This window comes from Schistocerca piceifrons, chromosome 2 (genome assembly GCF_021461385.2).
Source record: "Schistocerca piceifrons isolate TAMUIC-IGC-003096 chromosome 2, iqSchPice1.1, whole genome shotgun sequence".
Lineage (NCBI taxonomy): Eukaryota > Metazoa > Arthropoda > Insecta > Orthoptera > Acrididae > Schistocerca > Schistocerca piceifrons.
In genome coordinates this window covers 494,774,020-494,791,868 of record NC_060139.1, presented here as the reverse complement: position 1 = coordinate 494,791,868, position 17,849 = coordinate 494,774,020, and the positions used below count along the sequence as shown (strand labels likewise).

General features: G+C 38.0%; 1 protein-coding gene across 4 annotated transcripts in view; it reads left to right on the top strand.

Moving 5' to 3' along the window:
- The window catches only part of LOC124775031 (arf-GAP domain and FG repeat-containing protein 1), a 104,307-nt gene that overhangs the window by 56,501 nt on the left and 29,957 nt on the right, over nucleotides 1-17,849 (top strand). For all 4 annotated transcript variants that reach the window (XM_047249801.1, XM_047249800.1, XM_047249799.1 and 1 more), the window contains one exon: nucleotides 2,297-2,434. In XM_047249801.1, the coding sequence (XP_047105757.1) occupies nucleotides 2,297-2,434 (138 nt within the window). The remainder of the gene's footprint in view (nucleotides 1-2,296; nucleotides 2,435-17,849) is intronic.

The following is a 17,849-nucleotide window of genomic DNA, read 5'->3' as shown; positions in this document are numbered from 1 at the left end:
ACATTGTCCTTACAGGATTGATACGGTTTCTTATGACATCCAGTCAAGGTTGTATGATTTTACCTCAGTAAAAAATTATTTTGAAGGCAAAATTCAGTATTTCTTTGTGTTATCCTCTGTTTTCTGTGTGCCTTGCTTTGGAAAAGTGCATCATGTGTTTAATGAACTGGCAGTCTGTTGTTTGGTTAAAGGCTTGCACTTGATTTTGACTGATAAACCTATTAGAGATATATGAAGCACATTATCACTTCCACCCTTTTGTACACAGAGGGATCTACAGGTATAAATAAAAGATTGACATATTTCAGATTGGGAGTATATTCTTGGTTATAAGGGAAATGCCAGAAATGGAAATGCTCACCTACATTGTATAGTAATTCAGTTTCATTCACATGGCAAACTCAAAAAGTCAGACATCTGATATTTTTCAGTTTTGAGGTCTTTGTTTTTTTTGTATTAGGGTTTTCTTCTTTTTGATTTTTACTTAAATTAAATCTATTTTTTCCTACTTTAATTTGGCTTACAATGTCTCATGTGAATAAATCTCAATGATTTCAGTTTTCTTTGGTGCAATATACTTTCACTATTTTGCTTTCTGCTTCTTTCTTCCGTCTCAAAATCTTTCCAAAATCTCTTCACGTTTATAGGGGATTAGTTTGAGTCTCATTGTTGTTGGAGCAAGGAAGTGAGCACATTGATCATAATATATAATTTTGTTATGTGTTTGGTTGTTAAAAGTGCAAGTCTTTTGTTTAGGGGATGGAAGTCTATAAATAAGCTTAAAATCTTTTTTGTTCACATTCCTCTTGTGCCCACATTACCTTTTAGGTTTTGCAGTAACCTCATTCCATTGTTAAATTATCTAATCCCTTGAAGTGGAGTGGCTGAATAAGAATTCTCAGTTGGCCTATTGCATCACTGAGCAGTGTTAGTTTTTTCTGGCTTCAGCAGTGCTTTTATTCTATGTTGATAAAAAGGTTTTAAAATATGCTATGGAAAGTTCTTACAGATTGTTAATAATTAAGGAGTAAAGGCAACAACTCACTAAATAGTTGGAGTGTTTATTCATCAACATGCTCAACAACATGGAAAATTTTGTTATTTTTTGACAAATAATTTTTCTAGCTAAAGCACTCACATAAATGCATGTACACCCTGTCCCTCCTTTGTACAACTACCTTGTGCCAGCAAGAGAACACATCGGATTTGCAAGTATTTTTACTCTCATTCATTGTCCAGTAATTTAAACCTACAGAGAGCCCTGCAGTTACAGCGTTTATAAATGGAGAAGTCTCATAAAAGATTGTGACTGAAGGGCTGTGGTTTTCTTAAATCATCTGCCAGATGCTCAGGTGGAAAATGCTAGAAGAATAGAAAACACAAACACACTAAAAGCGGAGAAACCGAATAAGAAAATTGGCTGTTATGTATCATTCCAGAATTCCGTGTATGTAAATAGCCTCAAAGCCTCATGATTTAAATTTATTATTTGTAGCCAGAATTCTGCTTGTACATTATGAGCAAAAGTGTTATTGACACAACGCATACATGCGACTATCTGTCATTTTCCACACCCTCTCCCCCACTACTCTCAATTGCCCTCCCTCTATTGTGGTCTTCCCAGGTCTGTTTAGATAACTTCTAGTCGTAAGCATCTCCTCCTCCTTCTCTTCTTCATCCTCTTCATCTTATCTTATTCTTCCTTCTCTGCCTCTAACCAGGCGAGATGGCACGGTGGTAAGCCACTGGACTTGTTTTTGGGAGGGTAGTGGAAGAAATTTTCATCCAACTATCCAGTGTTAGGCTCTAAATTACTTATAGTGAATGCTGGAATAATTCCTTTAAAAGGGCACTGCTGAATTCCTTCTCCAGTGTGAGCTTGTGCTGTCTCTCTATTGACCTCACCATCAGTTAGTCATTAAACCCTAATCTCTGCCTGTGAGAGTTTACAGTATTACCTGGTATAGCTGTATAATTGCAGCTAAGCCATTTGTTGGCAATATCCTTTCTTTTAGGAGTACTACTCCGCTAGGTATGCAGGAGAAATGTACAGGAGGAAATAAAACTGTGAGGGTGGGTCATGAGTATTGCATAGACAATTCAGTTCGTAAGAGTATTGTTCATGACAGACAAGCTTCCAGGATCTCGGACACACAGTTTTAATCTCCGAGAAAGTTTCATACATTTGACACAAACATGTGTCTGTCTCTTACATTTTACGTTTTAGCTTTGTGCTGATGAATATCAGTAGATGGTCTATTTGATCGTTAATTTAATAAAATCTGCTTTATTTTAGGTGCATGGTCATCTCCAAATACGTCAACTGTCCCAGTCTCAGTATTTGGTTCACCATCTCAAAATTCTCAGTTTCTTACATCATCCAGTGGAGTTTCTTCATTGCCTGAACCAGCAGCGATGCAAAACCCATTTTCAGGTAAGAGGACACCACATAGAAATATGTAGTAATATATTGAAAAAAGTATGGAGTATTGTTGCTGACCCTGTTCTGTTGAAGCCATTCTATGGGTTTTTATTAAAAAATTACATTTGCATCTACACAGTTAAGCCATATTAATGTGACCACCAGCTACGTTCATCGTTGAAGAAATACATGAATATTACCTCATGTATGGAACATATCTCTGACAAGAAAAAAATGCTGATAGAAAGAAAGAAATGAAGTAATTGTGTGGAATGTGCACTGTACTCACTAGGCCTGTGAGGTAACCGTACATCAAGTGAACACGGACGTGGGTGCAGACTGGAGACAAGGTGCATAATCTGCAAGGACTGATAGTAGACCTGTCTCCACTCCTAACACCAGCACGCGAACAGTGAGCAAAGAAATATAGAAATAATAAGCACATGGTCCTGTGAATTATATTAGTATAATTGAATTAATAGCTAAAATATATTTACGTTTGTGTCCTCATATAGATACTCCTACGTAAATCTATATCCCATGAAATTTTGACAAATACACCTCATAGTTTAGTGTAATATCTTATTCATTTTCCTTTTATAGTTTTGGCTGTTTGGATTACTGAAAACATCTGTCTTGAAAATGCTAAAGGGCAGCAAAAAAGGATAATACAACTCTTCCACCAGGGATTATTGTTCAGTTATTGCCAGAAGATGGTATAATTTGTGGTCAGTCTCACTCGCCACCCTTTTAAGAGAGCACCACTCACTGCTATGTTACATTTGTGATGTAACAGAAGAATGTTGAAGATCAGGTGGTTTGATCAAATAAGGAATAAAAATATTCTGCAACGACCCTGTGAGAAAAAGTCTAGCAAAGAACATAATAAAATGAAAAGAATATTTGAGCACATATAACAACACGTGTCATTGCTTAAAACCACAATTGGGGCGATGCTAGAGGGTAAGACCTGCGGTGCAGGCCTAGATGTGTCGAATAAGGCAGATTGTCAGTTATGATCAGCACTTAAGTTGAAATGGAGAGGTTAGCTAGGAGGCGACAAGGAAGGACTGCACCAAACCAGCATTAGGATTGAAACTTCCTGGCAGATTAAAACTGTGTGCCGGACCGAGACTCGAACTCGGGACCTTTGCCTTTCACGGGCAAGTGCTCTACCAACTGAACTACCCAAGCACGAACCACGCCCTGCCCCCACAGCTTTACTTCTACCAGTATCTCGTCTCCTACCTTCCAAAATTTACAGAAGCTCTCCTGCGAACCTTGCAGAACTAGCACTCCTGAAAGAAAGGATATTGCAGAGACATTCTCCTTGATTTCTGGTTTGCAGCCAAACAGATGGGGACTCATTTCTGACCACAAAGCCTCAGTTTTTTGTGGAAAATTTAGAGGACAAGTTTGGAGAAGTTGATGGCATGTCTAAAATGAGATCTAGAGCAGTCCTCATACAGACATCATCCCCAGCACAGTCTTGGGCATTGCTTGCTTGTGACAAGCTCGGTGATGTTGCAGTCTCCATTACGCCTCATAAGAGCCTCAATATGGTTCAGGGATTTATTTTTGATCATGACCTGTTGTTGCAGTCTGACGACGAGCTCCGTGCAAATCTGGAATGCTGCGGTGTCCACTTTGTACGATGTGTCTTCAGGGGACCTAAAGATAGTAGGGTCTCCACCGGTGCCTTCATCTTGGCTTTCGAGGGTGACACCCTGCCCGAGAAGGTCAAGGTGGTGATATATCGATATAATGTTAAGCCTTACATCCCTCCTCCCTTGCGCTGCTTTAAGTGCTGGAGGTTTGGACATATGTCATTGAGATGTGACGCCAACCCTACCTGTCGGGATTGTGGACGTGCCTCTCACCTCAATGTCCCATGTTCGCCGCCCCCTGTTTGTGTTAACTGCGCACAGGAACCACCTTGCTCGTCAGACTGCATAGCTTATGAAAAACAATGGAAGATTATGGAGTATAAGACCTTGGACAGGCTCACTTACACAGAGGCTAAACACAAGTACGATTGACTTCACCCTGTGCGCATTTCATCGACATATGCTGCAACAGCTTCAATGTCGCCATCCCTGGCGATGAGCCCCCAAGCTCAGCCGCTTTTTGTTGGCCCTCCAGCTCGGCTGTCTATTCTTGCCCCCCTGGTAGTTAGGGGAACACCCTCTTCCGTTGCTCCCCTGTTTTCAACATCGGGAGTAACAACCCATCCTTCTTGGGGACTTCAGTCCCCACCTCTGCACCGGAGAAGTGCCCGCCTCCTCCAGCTCCCCTCGCGCAGAAGGGATCGCTTGATGCCCTCCCTTCCATGGTTACTGCCCCTCCAGATGTCAGCCAGTGGCTGAAAAAGCCACCACCTGAGGGCTGTAGGGCTTCCAGGTCTTCCACGGTGCATGAGACTGGGTTGGAAAAACCCACTCAGCCTGATAAACCAAAGGACAAACGGGATCCTACCAAAAAGAAAAAAAAGAAAAAGGAGAAGGACATAGAGACAGAAAAGGAGTTCACCACTGCACCTGAAGATGATGTGGAGCATCTAGCATCCACTCAGGGGCTGGATGTTTCTCGACCCGCAGCTCCTATGGAAGTTGATCAGGGTACTTTGAAATTGGTGGCGGTGAGCGCTTCTTAGGTGTGACCTATCCCCCCTCCCCCCGGTTCTTTCATGCCTTCACAGTCCGATACCATTATCCTTCAATGGAATTGCCGTGGTTTTTTCCACCACCTTGCTGAGTTGAAACTGCTTTTGTGCTGCTTCCCTTCCACTTGTCTGGCCCTACAGGATCCTGGTTTCCTGTTCGGCGGACCCCCTCCCTCTGTGGCTACCGGGGTTACTATAAGAACCGCGTAGAATACGACAGGGTGTCTGGCGGTGTCTGTGTTTATGTTCTTGCCACTGTTCTTACTGCCCCAGTGCCACTTCACACGGCTCTCTGCGAAGAATTTTTGGATCGCGCAAATGACAATGAGATGTTCCTCAAGAGAATCATAACTGGTGGTGAGATATAATTCTACTGTTATGATGTTGAGACCAAGGTTGTCTCCACTATGTGTTGGGAAAGGTTCTCAAAGACCAAAAAACACTCATCAGGTCAGGTCAAATGTCAAAACCATGCTGATAGTTTCCTCTGACTGTGAAGGATTAGTTCATCATGAATTTGTGCCACGGGGCCAAACTGTTAATTGATGGTTACTGTCAGAATGTGTTGTGACATCTGTGAGAAAATGTGAGAAAGAAACGGCCTGAAATATGGCGAGACAATTTATGATTTGCATCACGATAATACACCCGCATATTTGTCCTCGTTGGTGTGTGACCATTGCACAAAAAATGAAATCACTGTACTGCCTCATCCTCTTTACTCTCCAGACCTGGCCCCTGCACACAGTTTTTTCCAAAGTTGAAAACCCCGTTGAAAGGACAACGATTTGTAACAATCAGTGAGATGAAAGTAAGTTCACAGACGGTGCTTCGCACATACCAAGACTACTTCTAGAAATGGAAAAGGCATTTGGAGTGGTGTATCAGTTGCGGAGGAGAGTGTTTCAAAGGAGACCGTATACAGTAAATAAAAGAGAAGAATAGAAAAAATTTGTGGACAAAGTTCTCGAATTTTTTTGAACAGACCTTGCATTTTCTAAACTAATGTAATGGTAACCAGAAGTTATCGACACTGATATTAACAATTTTTTTCATGAGATCTGACCTCTTTCTAACATGTTTTAGATATATTGTCAAGAAAGTTTTGTTTTTTGTACGGCTCACTGCCAAGGTATCAGTACACTTTGTTCCTAGTGATGATTTTTCCATTCAGGTTTACTATGGGCTTATGTGTATTTTACAACTTTGTTTGAAAAAATGCATACAGTCTTGTCAGACATTATTTTTAGTTGCCTCCTCAAACCTTCACTGACTTAATTATACATGTAGAAAGACGGCAAGATGGTGGCAAATGTAGATGCAAGTAATATTAATATTGGCAAATGTAGATGCAAGTAATATTAATATGATTAGAAATTATAGTTATATAGTAAAAAATGGTGATTGCAATTAGTGTAAAGGTGAAATTGAGAAGTTAAATGAATATTTGAATAGCTGTTGAATAGCAGTTGCTGTTATTCTGAGATGAGAAATCACTAATCTTAGAATCGAAAACTGAGAGTTACAAACATCAGCTTCAAGCAGTATTCCAATCAGGTTACCAGGTGCAAAAGTGATACAGAAAACAACAGAGGATATGAAACTCAAGTGGTTACAGTGTGCTAGTGGAGAAAAATTGCCTTAAGTGCGTAAATAATCAAAACATTCTTCCCGTTGTAAATAACGGCCAAAAATGTGTAAACAACTCGAAACTCTCTTCCTATTTCTCAAGAAATGACTAACAAAGTGGCTAAGAAAGTGCCACACTCTCAACAAAATTAGTTTTATATAACAAATCTCATGTGCACAAAAAGGTTAAGCGTGTTATCAGAAAGCAGCAGTGACTGTTTAAACATTGAAAACAAATATTCCAGCCAGTGTGAAGGTTACAAAATGGTAAGTTGTAAAAGGAAAGTCAACAGAAAACATAAACAGCAGACAAAGAAGTGCAATGCGCTGTTTCAAGCAGACAACTGCGGAAGATGTGAATATGGACTTTCATGCAGCTGGCACTGTAAAACCTGACACAAGAACAAAAAAATGTAATTGAAGGTATCTTGGAACATAAGCGTGTACTGAACAACGACGATTTTGTTGTTCGTGTGACTGGTGCAAATGGTGTGGCACATAATAAAGCCAAAAATTGTACAACAGGTTTGAAGAATTTTTTAGATTTACATAAAATGAAAAACATGTGACCTGATCTTTAGTTTGTGTGTTAACAGAGAGATCCGTAAAACCAACCTTAAAATCAGACAACTGTGCTCCACATACACAAAATGCAAGGTAGCAGATATTAGTTAACTAGAGAAAATTCTGTATACTGAACATGGTGAGCATCTGAATTACTAAGGAAAGAGGTTGGGAGATAAACAGGATTATAAATAAATTCGCAAATGAAACAATCTCATTTTAAAGGATAGTCTTTCCATGCTTTTTATAGTACCCCCGTTTTTTAGGGAAAATGACATACAAGCGAAGGAAAGGTAGAAACCACATTAAGAGGAAACTACAGCAGACTAGTTCATGCAGTTAATTTTACTGCTTTAAATCCCTCAGTGAAAATAAATGAACTTGCAAGACCCAGTGAAACTAAAATACCATTCTGTACTAAAACAGTATTCTCCTTCATATAAATGTACAATCACTTAGAGGTACAGTCAACGAACTGCAAAACTGGTTTGATATAGCAAACTGTAGGGTGTCATGTATTAGTGAACACTGTTTGAAAGAGTTCGTAATAGACATTTGTTTTCCACTTGGATACTTGCTAGAAACAAGCTACTGCAGAAAGAGCATGTCACATGGCAGGGTCTCAATCTACATGAAAAGCAATAGTGATTTACATTCTCAATCATTGACCTTAGAAGAATATGCCTTGAAGGCATATTTGAAGTAGCTGTAATTATAATGCACATTAAAATGTTGTAATTGTCTGTTTGCCAAACTCCAAGCTCTAATAAGATAGTATTTATAGAAAAAATTAATACTTTAATATTGCAATTGACCAAATATAAACAGTACAAAATTATAATTGTAGGCAAGACTAACTAACACAGATATAAGGACAAAGAGAAAAAAATGTGATTCATATGGTTAATTCTTTGGAGTCATTAAACCACTATTATCTCAATCAAAAGCCCACCAGACTGTTTTCGTGTCTTGATAACGTATAATTAGTAATTGTTGGGTTCATATTAATGATATGGATATAATAGAGGGAAACATTCCACATGGGAAAAATATATCTAAAAACAAAGATGATGTGACTTACCAAACAAAAGCGCTGGCAGGTTGATAGACACACAAACATACACACAAAATTCAAGCTTTCGCAACCAACGGTTTTACAAATGTCTGCTTGTGTCTGTGTATGTGCAGATGGATATGTGTGTGTATGCGAGTGTATACCTTTCCTTTTTTCCACCTAAGGTAGGTCTTTCCGCTCCCGGGATTGGAATGACTCCTTACCCTCTCCCTTAAAATCCACATCCTTTCGTCTTTCCCTCTCCTTCCCTCGTTCCTGATGACGCAACCGTTGGTTGCGAAAGCTTGAATTTTGTGTGTATGTTTGTGTTTGTTTGTTTGTCTATCAACCTGCCAGCGCTTTCGTTTGGTAAGTCACATCTTCTTTGTTTTTAGACTATAATTAGTAATACGCACAAAGACTTCCTTGACTGTAATGTCACAGAATTAGGAATATCAGACCATGCAGGGCTATGGCTTCAAATTGAAAATTGACATAGACTACTCCGAGAATCCAGTGTAAACAATATGACAGACCAGTTCAAGGAAATAGATTGGTCTTGTATAATGTATAATAGCAAAAGTATTGACAAATTCTTTTCCAGTTCCCTGACAGAGATTAAGCACATAGTAGAAAAGATGTGCCCCACTGTAGCCAAAAGATGTACTGATATTACACATAAGCAGTATCATACATACCAACAAGTGGTTTACTCCACAACTTAACAAACTCAGGATACTACTATTAATTCTAAAAGAGAAGTCTCGTAAAAATTAAAAAGTAAAACTGTATCCCTGTTGACTTTGATACACTCAATGAATATTTTGTAAATTTTGCCAACACTACCATTACAATCTATAATTCTACATTAAGTGCAGAAGCCCTGTTAACTGACGCAAAACAAACAAGTGAGAAACTTATGTGGACCCTAATCACTTTAAATGACATCCATAAATTAAATTAGTACATAAACAAAGCAATCCCAAAACAAAATATTGCTTTGGACTCTGTAGTTTCATCATAAAGTGAATAGTAAAGAAATTCAAAATGAAACTTCTTTCACTATCTAACACAGTAATAGATGACTGAATTTTCCCAGAATGTCTTGAGCTCACACTTACTTTACCTATGTATAAAAATAAGGTGATAAAAACCTCCCAAATAACTACAGACCTGTTCAATAGTACCAATCATATCCAAGATAATAGAAAATTATATGCATAAACATATGTACAACTATGTTGAAAGCAACATCATTTTAAATGAGCAACAGTTCGGTATCAGGTCTCATCTATCTACTGTAAAAGCAGTTGAAGCTTCGACGAATAATGTATGAAGGGTATGAAAAAAAAGGATATCTATATCTGGAACACTTACAGATTCAAGCAGAGTATCTAAATGTTGTGCTACAGAAGAATGCTGAAGATTAGATGGGTAGATCACATAACTAATGAGGAGGTATTGAATAGAATTGGGGAGGAGAGGAGTTTGTGGCACAACTTGACAAGAAGAAGGGACTGGTTGGTAGGACATGTTCTGAGGCATCAAGGGATCACAAATTTAGCATTGGAGGGCAGCGTGGAGGGTAAAAATCGTAGAGGGAGACCAAGAGATGAATACACTAAGCAGATTCAGAAGGATGTAGGTTGCAGTAAGTACTGGGAGATGAAGAAGCTTGCACAGGATAGTGTAGCTTGGAGAGCTGCATTGAACCAGTCTCAGGACTGAAGACCACAACAACAACAACAACAACATCTAACTCAATGTCGTATAACACAATCATCAAAAGTTAAAATATTATGGCATAGAATGTAAATCACTCAGTTTATTCAAATCTTATTTAAGCAATAGGTTATAGCTTGTGTATGCAAATAAGCAGAGATCAGCAATACTCCAAATAAAAAGAGAAATACCCCATTGCTGTGGTTCTTGGACCCTTCCTGTTTATTGTCTACATTAATGACCTTTCAAATTATATGCCACATAAGAATATACTGTATGCTGATGACATTACATGACATTAATAACCACAGGTGAGAATTTACAAAGTGTATTAGTCAACAACAGAGAAATAACGCAAATAACGAAGCACTGGTGTCGTAACAATCAGCTGTGCATAAACCAAACAAAAGCAGAAGGAATCATTTTTAATCTAAATGTGATCAAAAATGAAAATAAAACAGTGAAACTACTTGGACTGTCCGTAGACCGAAAGCTCTCTTGGAAAGAAAATGCAAATTATCTGTGCAGTGAACTAGCTCGTGTACTCTCCCCCCCCCCCCCCCCCCCCCCCCCCCCCCCCCCCCCCCCCCCCAAAGGAACAATGTGAGCAAACAGTTGTTGCTCCAGTCATATTTTGCTTTCTTTCATTCTTATCTGCAGCACTACATATTGCTCTGTGGCAGTTCCTCAGGAGCTAAATGTATTTCCAGATTGCAGAAGAAAACAATTGGATGTTTGATAGGATTACCACTCAGAGTCCTGCAGAAACAACTTGAAATGAAATGTCTTGGTGTAATGACATTACCTAACCAGTATATATATAACTGTTTGATATGTACCAGAGAAAATCTGGAAAAATTCAACATGAGGTCTGATGTGTGTGTGTGTACACAACACAAGAAATGGTCATTTATTAGATTTCCCTTCCTCAAGACTTGATATAGTCCATAATGACTATAAATACTTGATTATAAAATTTTTCAGTAAGCTACCATATTCAGCTCATACAGTACCACTCCCTCTAGTTTGATCCTTTTACTCTCCATTAAACCAACCAGTAGTGCCACTGACTAAATGTAGGGATATTATGAATAGGACAGTTGCTATTCACCATACAGCAGAGATGCTGAGTCGCAGATAGGCACAACAAAGACTATCGGAAAGGGAGTTTTTGGCCAACAAGAGCTTCATCGACACACACACACACACACACACACACACACACACACACACACACGACCTCAGTGTCTCACAACTGAAGCCAGTCTGTGTGTGTGTGTGTGTGTGTGTGTGTGTGTGTGTGTGTGTGTGTGTGTGTTTCAACAAAGGCCTTGTTGGCCAAAAACTCATTTTCTGGCAGTCTTTTTGTTGTGCCTATCTGCGGTTCAGCATCTCCATTATATGGTGAGTAGCAACTATCCATTTCATAATATTGTTGTTTCTATATTGGATTTTCCATTGTTTAAATAAATATAAGAGCTTATTAAAAACTTGGCTAAAATACAATGAATCTGTTCAGTTGAAGAGTTATTAGAAACTAATCGTTATAATATATTTTTACTCTTAGTGATAAAGAAAATCTTTTGGTTTTCGAATAAGTTAGTTATTTTCTGTGTATGTAATTTATTATTGTATAAATCTTGACACCACTGTGAACTATGAAGAAGCCAGTTGTATGAAAAATAATTAGAGGAAATAAAATGATTCTATTCTATTCTTTGTTGTAATCCCACATTACTACTATTTTCTAATTTGGTTCTTGGGTGTTCTATGGTAACAGTAGGCCACATGCTCAGACTATGATACCTTTTACCTCAACTGTTTGGTTTAAATCTTTCCAGCAGCAACTGCATACTGATATTCGAAATAGTTGCTCCACATAATAGAACATTTCAGTGTTTGCTTATATGTATATATATATAGAAGGAAACATTCCACGTGGGAAAAATTATATAAAAACAAAGATGAGGTGACTTACCGAACGAAAGTGCTGGCAGGTCGATAGACTCACAAACAAACATACACACAAAACTCAAGCTTTCGCAACAAACTGTTGCCTCATCAGGAAAGAGGGAAGGAGAGGGAAAGACGAAAGGATGTGGGTTTTAAGGGAGAGGGTAAGGAGTCATTCCAATCCCGGGAGCGGAAAGACCCACCTTATGGGGAAAAAAAAAGGACGGGTACACACTCGCGCGCGCACACACACACACATCCATCCACACATATACAGACACAAGCAGACATATTTGGTCTTTAAATATGTCTGCCTGCGTCCGCACATGTGTGGATGGATATGCGCGTGTGCGTGAGTGCACACCCGTCCCTCTCCTCCCCCCAAGGCAAGTCCCTCCACCCCCGGGACTGGAACGACTCCCCACCCTCCCCCCCAAAACCCACATCCTCCCGTCCCTTCCCCTTTTGTGTGGTGAAAGAGGACCCCTAACACCTCACATGTTTAAAATATTAGGACGCACTACCCGGAAAATCTAGGGAAAAATCAATCCAAAGTTTCTTAGGTGCCTTAAGAGTATAAAATGTTAGTACACTGCTGAGCCGCCGTCTGGCCTAGGTGTTTAGGGCTCGGATTCTTATGCCAGAGGTCTCATGTTCGATTCCCCCTCTGACACTTTTTTTTTTTCTTCTGTTTCATTTTCTTTGGTTATTCCACCAGTTATTCAGAAAGTTTCCCAAACTTACATTATCTTTAGCAAATTAGTTCCATTATTGAATAAAAATTATTTTCTTTTTGTCCAACAGCACAATTCATGGCGGTGGGTTTTCCATTTTTCATTGTCAAGTATATGAGGAGAAACATTGCCTTTTTAATCAGAATAACAAAGTCGATTGGAAAACATTCAATTTTTATACATATAATAATTATAAACAAGAACCGCAGTGGTAATTATCGTAAAAACAAACAAAGCAATAATTTTTGCGACATCTATCGCAACATATAAAAGCGAATTTTTTACAATCACAGGGCATTTGCAATAAATCTGTACAAAAACATGCCCCATTAACATTTATGAAAATGTTTAGAGTTTCTGACAGTTTTGAGGCAAACCAGGCATTGAATCATGTCTCGGAATATTGGTGACAATAATTGATGGTGAATTATAGAATTAATTTTTATACAATCTTCCCGAGAATTAATTTCACGATTCTCCTGTGACAATGCGCTGCAATTTTGCAAGCAATAGAAGAAGGAAAAAAAGTGCTGGAAGAGGAATCGAACCCGAGACCTTGGGCGTAATGATCCGAGCGCTAACCATGTAGGCCAGGCGGCGGCTCGGCAGTGGACTAACATTTTATACTCATAAGGCACCTAAGAAACTTTGGATCGATTTTTTTCGGGATTTTCCAAGTAGTGCATCCTAATATTTTAACCACGTGAGGTGTTAGGGGTCCTCTTTCACCACACAAAATTGCGGACAAATCCCCGACCCCACGGTCGTGCTGTCTCCTTGTTAGACTTTGGGCTAACTGAGGAACAGCAGTCTCATGATCTTCACTACACTAGCCATAGCCATCTACGTCTGGATTACTAAAACATTATTTTGGAACCAGGTACCTGTTGCGTAGGGACAACAATAATTCGATATTTTGTGTAATTACTGACCAAATATAAAATACTGTCATAATGTACTCATTAGGAGAGATAATCATATGTTAAAAGTTTAACATGATTAGACAAGTATTGCAATTAGAAACTGTGTGTATGAGGTGGCATAACTGACTGCATTCATCCAGTCTCTAGGAATGAGAGTATTTAGTCACTTGCAATAAAGTTTACACACAATTTCAAATCTTCACAAAACTTTTTCTCATTCACCCCACAAAATGATCAAAGGAAAAAAAAGTTTATCACCTATTACATTTTTGCTGTTCATGTAGTGAAAACTCAGCATTAGGCATGACATTAAAATGTATTACTTTATTATTACCACCTCTTATTCGCAACACAGTTTGCAGACAGTATCCACATATATCACTGAATACACTTCAAAATTATCATTATCCAATCAGGAGATACGAAGTTATAGCACTTAAATGCATGAAAAACTAGCATTTGCTTAAAACAGAGTTAAATTACCCAGATTTTATTCATCCTGTGTTTCCTAATGAGAGCAGCGAGCGACTTCCAAGAAACTTTTTAAAATCTGCCAGGAAGTTTCATATCAGTGCACACTCCGCTGCAGAGTGAAAATCTCATTCTGGAAACTTTTTAAAATTGAATGTTTGCTAAATTTTTTCTCACTTATGTGCTTAATATCAATGTTTCACACATTAATTCACTTGTAAAGTAATCAGAAGTTTGAACCTGTTTCCCATAGATTCTGTAAAGAAATGGTAGTTTACTGTTATAGGTCTAGTAGTAAAGAATGAATGACAGCTATAGCTGAAATATGGTCACAAATGCTATCTCCATATGAGTGTACTGTGTTGTTTTGTTGTTCACTAGATCCAGTTTTTATTATGTTATGCTCACCACATTTTGCAATATATATAGGAAGGCGTATCTTTGGCTACAGTAGTTCTTCACTGACCTCTTCCTTTAGAATTGCTGCTTTCATTTCTTCCACATTTGCTGGATTTGACATTGCAGTACACACTTATTTAATAGCTTTGTCAGGTAAGAGTGATTTCTTGCTTTGTTGTGTAAAAGTACTACTTTTATCTCATTTAGTCCGGGTACTTTCACTTTTATAAGTACATGATAGCCATTCTTGCTTCCTCTTACACAAAGGGCAAAACTACTGTCACCTTTTTAAACAATCTTCACTTCATTAATGTTTTATTTTTCTCCCATTTTTACTCTGAGTCATCGGGAAACACTGTTTTCATTAGGATAGTCTGCATTGTTCTGCCAGTCCGGTGCTACGAGCCCATCTACTGTTCTCAGAGTGGACACGACAATGGGTGATTTAATTTTCATCATTATTACTGTGTATGGAGTACCTAAATGTTTGTTCCCTGTGGGTTGTGTTCCCCCACCCCCCCCTCCCCTTTATATTGATTTTTACCTCTGTACTTGTGCAAGTACCTGAATTGTTTATTATCTGTGCCTTGCTTTTTAAGTTAATTAATGCACTAATCCAAGAATTGCTTTGTTATTGCCTTTGCTTTTCTTTGAGCCTGCAGCAATCCCTTTCATAAGTTCAAAACTTTGTCCATCCACATCATATTCAGTTTCCTGTAAAGTTGATAACCTTAGTGCTGCTCATAGTGCCCTCCATTTTCCTCTTTTGACACCATATGTATGGTGTTTTTTCAGTAGCTATTGTAGTGATTTTGTCTAATAATTTGACACCTATGATTTGGTTTTTGTAGCCATGCGTCTGTATACTGGCATTGTTTCTCCGCCATCCAGTAATACTACAAAAGGTGAAAGTATTTCCAGCTGTATTTTATTATTTGCAGATGAAATCTGTGAATAGTATCTTCCAACCTTCTAACATCTATTTCTTTGTTGCATCATAGGGTAGAATCTGGCAGTTGCAGCCTTGGTGAATACCTCATAGGGTACGGCTGAATGCCAAGACACTATTGAAAATGGATTTTTGTGATTATATGCCTGATTACACCCCACCGTATATTTCTGTGAATACGCCATGAGCATCACATAGTTGCTCTGTTTTAACAATAACTATTATCGTTCATCAGAAGTATAATTTCCACATTGGGAAGCTTTCCCTACATTACACTATGCTACAAATTTTCATTGAAAATATATAAAATACTTAAATTTTGTATTTCTACAAAACATTCCTTCAAATAAATACTTAGCTCCAGCTTCAGAAATACACTAACATTTTTATTCAAATATAGGTTGTATAAATTGAAACAAATTTTTCTATATTTATTTGTGTTAGAGATGCTTTTCGACTTTCAATTTTAAAGCACCTTCGGTGGATGTAATCTGGAATAATACAGTTTTGTTTTGTATGCAATACTTGCCGAAAAACTAGTTTATTATAATTTTTTCCTTAATGAAGTATTGTTTACAGTTATTTGTTTTTTCTAGCCAAAACCTCCATTTCCTCCCATCCAGTCATAGGTAACCGGCTGCACTATCACTTCATTTATAAAACATACACAAATTTTCATCTCAAAGTCACTTTGTTTTGTAGTTTTCATATTTTGTAAGCTAACTGTTGTTGTACACCACTTCTGGTCTGGCACTTAACTGCAGATTTTCATACGAAAATTGTGAGGTGCCATTTTCGGCGTGAAAAATGAGTGACTGTTAGTAGTAATAAATGAATGTAAAAATTATGATGTGAACTGTTTTTTAAACTGCAAGTATCACACACAAAAACAACTCTGTATTACCCTAGATTAAATCAACTTGAAGATGCCTTTATGCAAAAGACGGAATGAATCTGGACCATAAATAAATACAAATTGCAGCAAGAAAAAGGCATTCAGTTGTACAAAACGAAGATTTGTCTACTCACTGTGGATAATGACCACAGAAACAAACTGTTATATGTATTCAAGGTGGAACATTTAGTGTAAGAGGTTTGTAAATAATTCTGAATTCCCAAGATTAAAAGTCACTCGAATAACATGAAATAACTTCCAGTGATAAAATTCAGTAAACATCAAATCACAAAAGCACGGTTTCTAATAGATATTGTTGAACATACATAAATAGTCCATTGCTTTATAACGAATAAAAACATGTTAGTCCTGCTAGAGCACATAATATTCAGTAAAACAAATGCTTTTCAGTCATCAGGGTTCTTATCTCACATTTTGAATAATTTTTTATCAAACTATAAATTGGCTTCACTTTTTCACTTGGCTTGTCGCTTAAAAGTTACATCTGGAGCATCTCTAGCAATAATTCAGCTGTAGCCCACCAAAATAACAGAAGTCCACTTACTTGGCTACCTCTTCTTCGTGGCTGCTGTAGCGAGCTGAAATCACTTGCCAGGTTCATCAGAAACAGCTCCAAATTTTTAGGGAGGAAGTTGACGTGGACATAAAGAAAGTTTCCCCCCCCCCCCCCGAAAGCCATATTGCAACCCAGTTTTTCATAACATGACAACAGTTCACATGCAGAATGAAATTCACTTTGCAGTGGAGTGTGTGCTGATATGAAACTTCCTGGCAGATTAAAACTGTGGAAGAAGTAAAGCTGTGAGGACGGGGCATGAGTCATGCTTGGGTAGCTCAGATGGTAGAGAACTTGCCCGCGAAAGGTGAAGGTCCCGAGTTCAAGTCTCGGTACGGCACACAGTTTTAATCTGCCAGGAAGTTTCAGTTCACATGCAATGTCCTAGTAAATTTGTGCTCTCTTATTTCATAAGAAACTGAACATATTTTTAAAACTTTCCGAGGTAGCCCTCTCATCACCATGAAACATTTTATCAAATTACTTGTCTATGAAAAGTATTTGAATCTATGAGCCTACAAAGATACCCTATTAGACTTTTTTGACTGTGGGAATTTTTTCTGCAAGTTCTTATAGGCTTGGTTTATTTCCTTAATAAAAGCTATGTCAGAATTCCTTTGAGAAAAACATAAGGTCAAAATTACAATCACTACCACCTATAACATTACCCCAAGTAGGGTATTGAACTTGTATGACCTAAGTATTGAATAATATTATTACTGTATTGTTTTATCCTTTTCATATGCAACAGTTATATCCCTTTCAGACCTGAATTTTTCCTGAAAGAGGGAAATTTTTTTTATGTGGTGATGTAATAAAGATTTATACAAAAGTGTGTACCCATTTTCAAAACAAACTTTGTGCATTTGGCTTCACTTTGTGGACTAAAATAAGT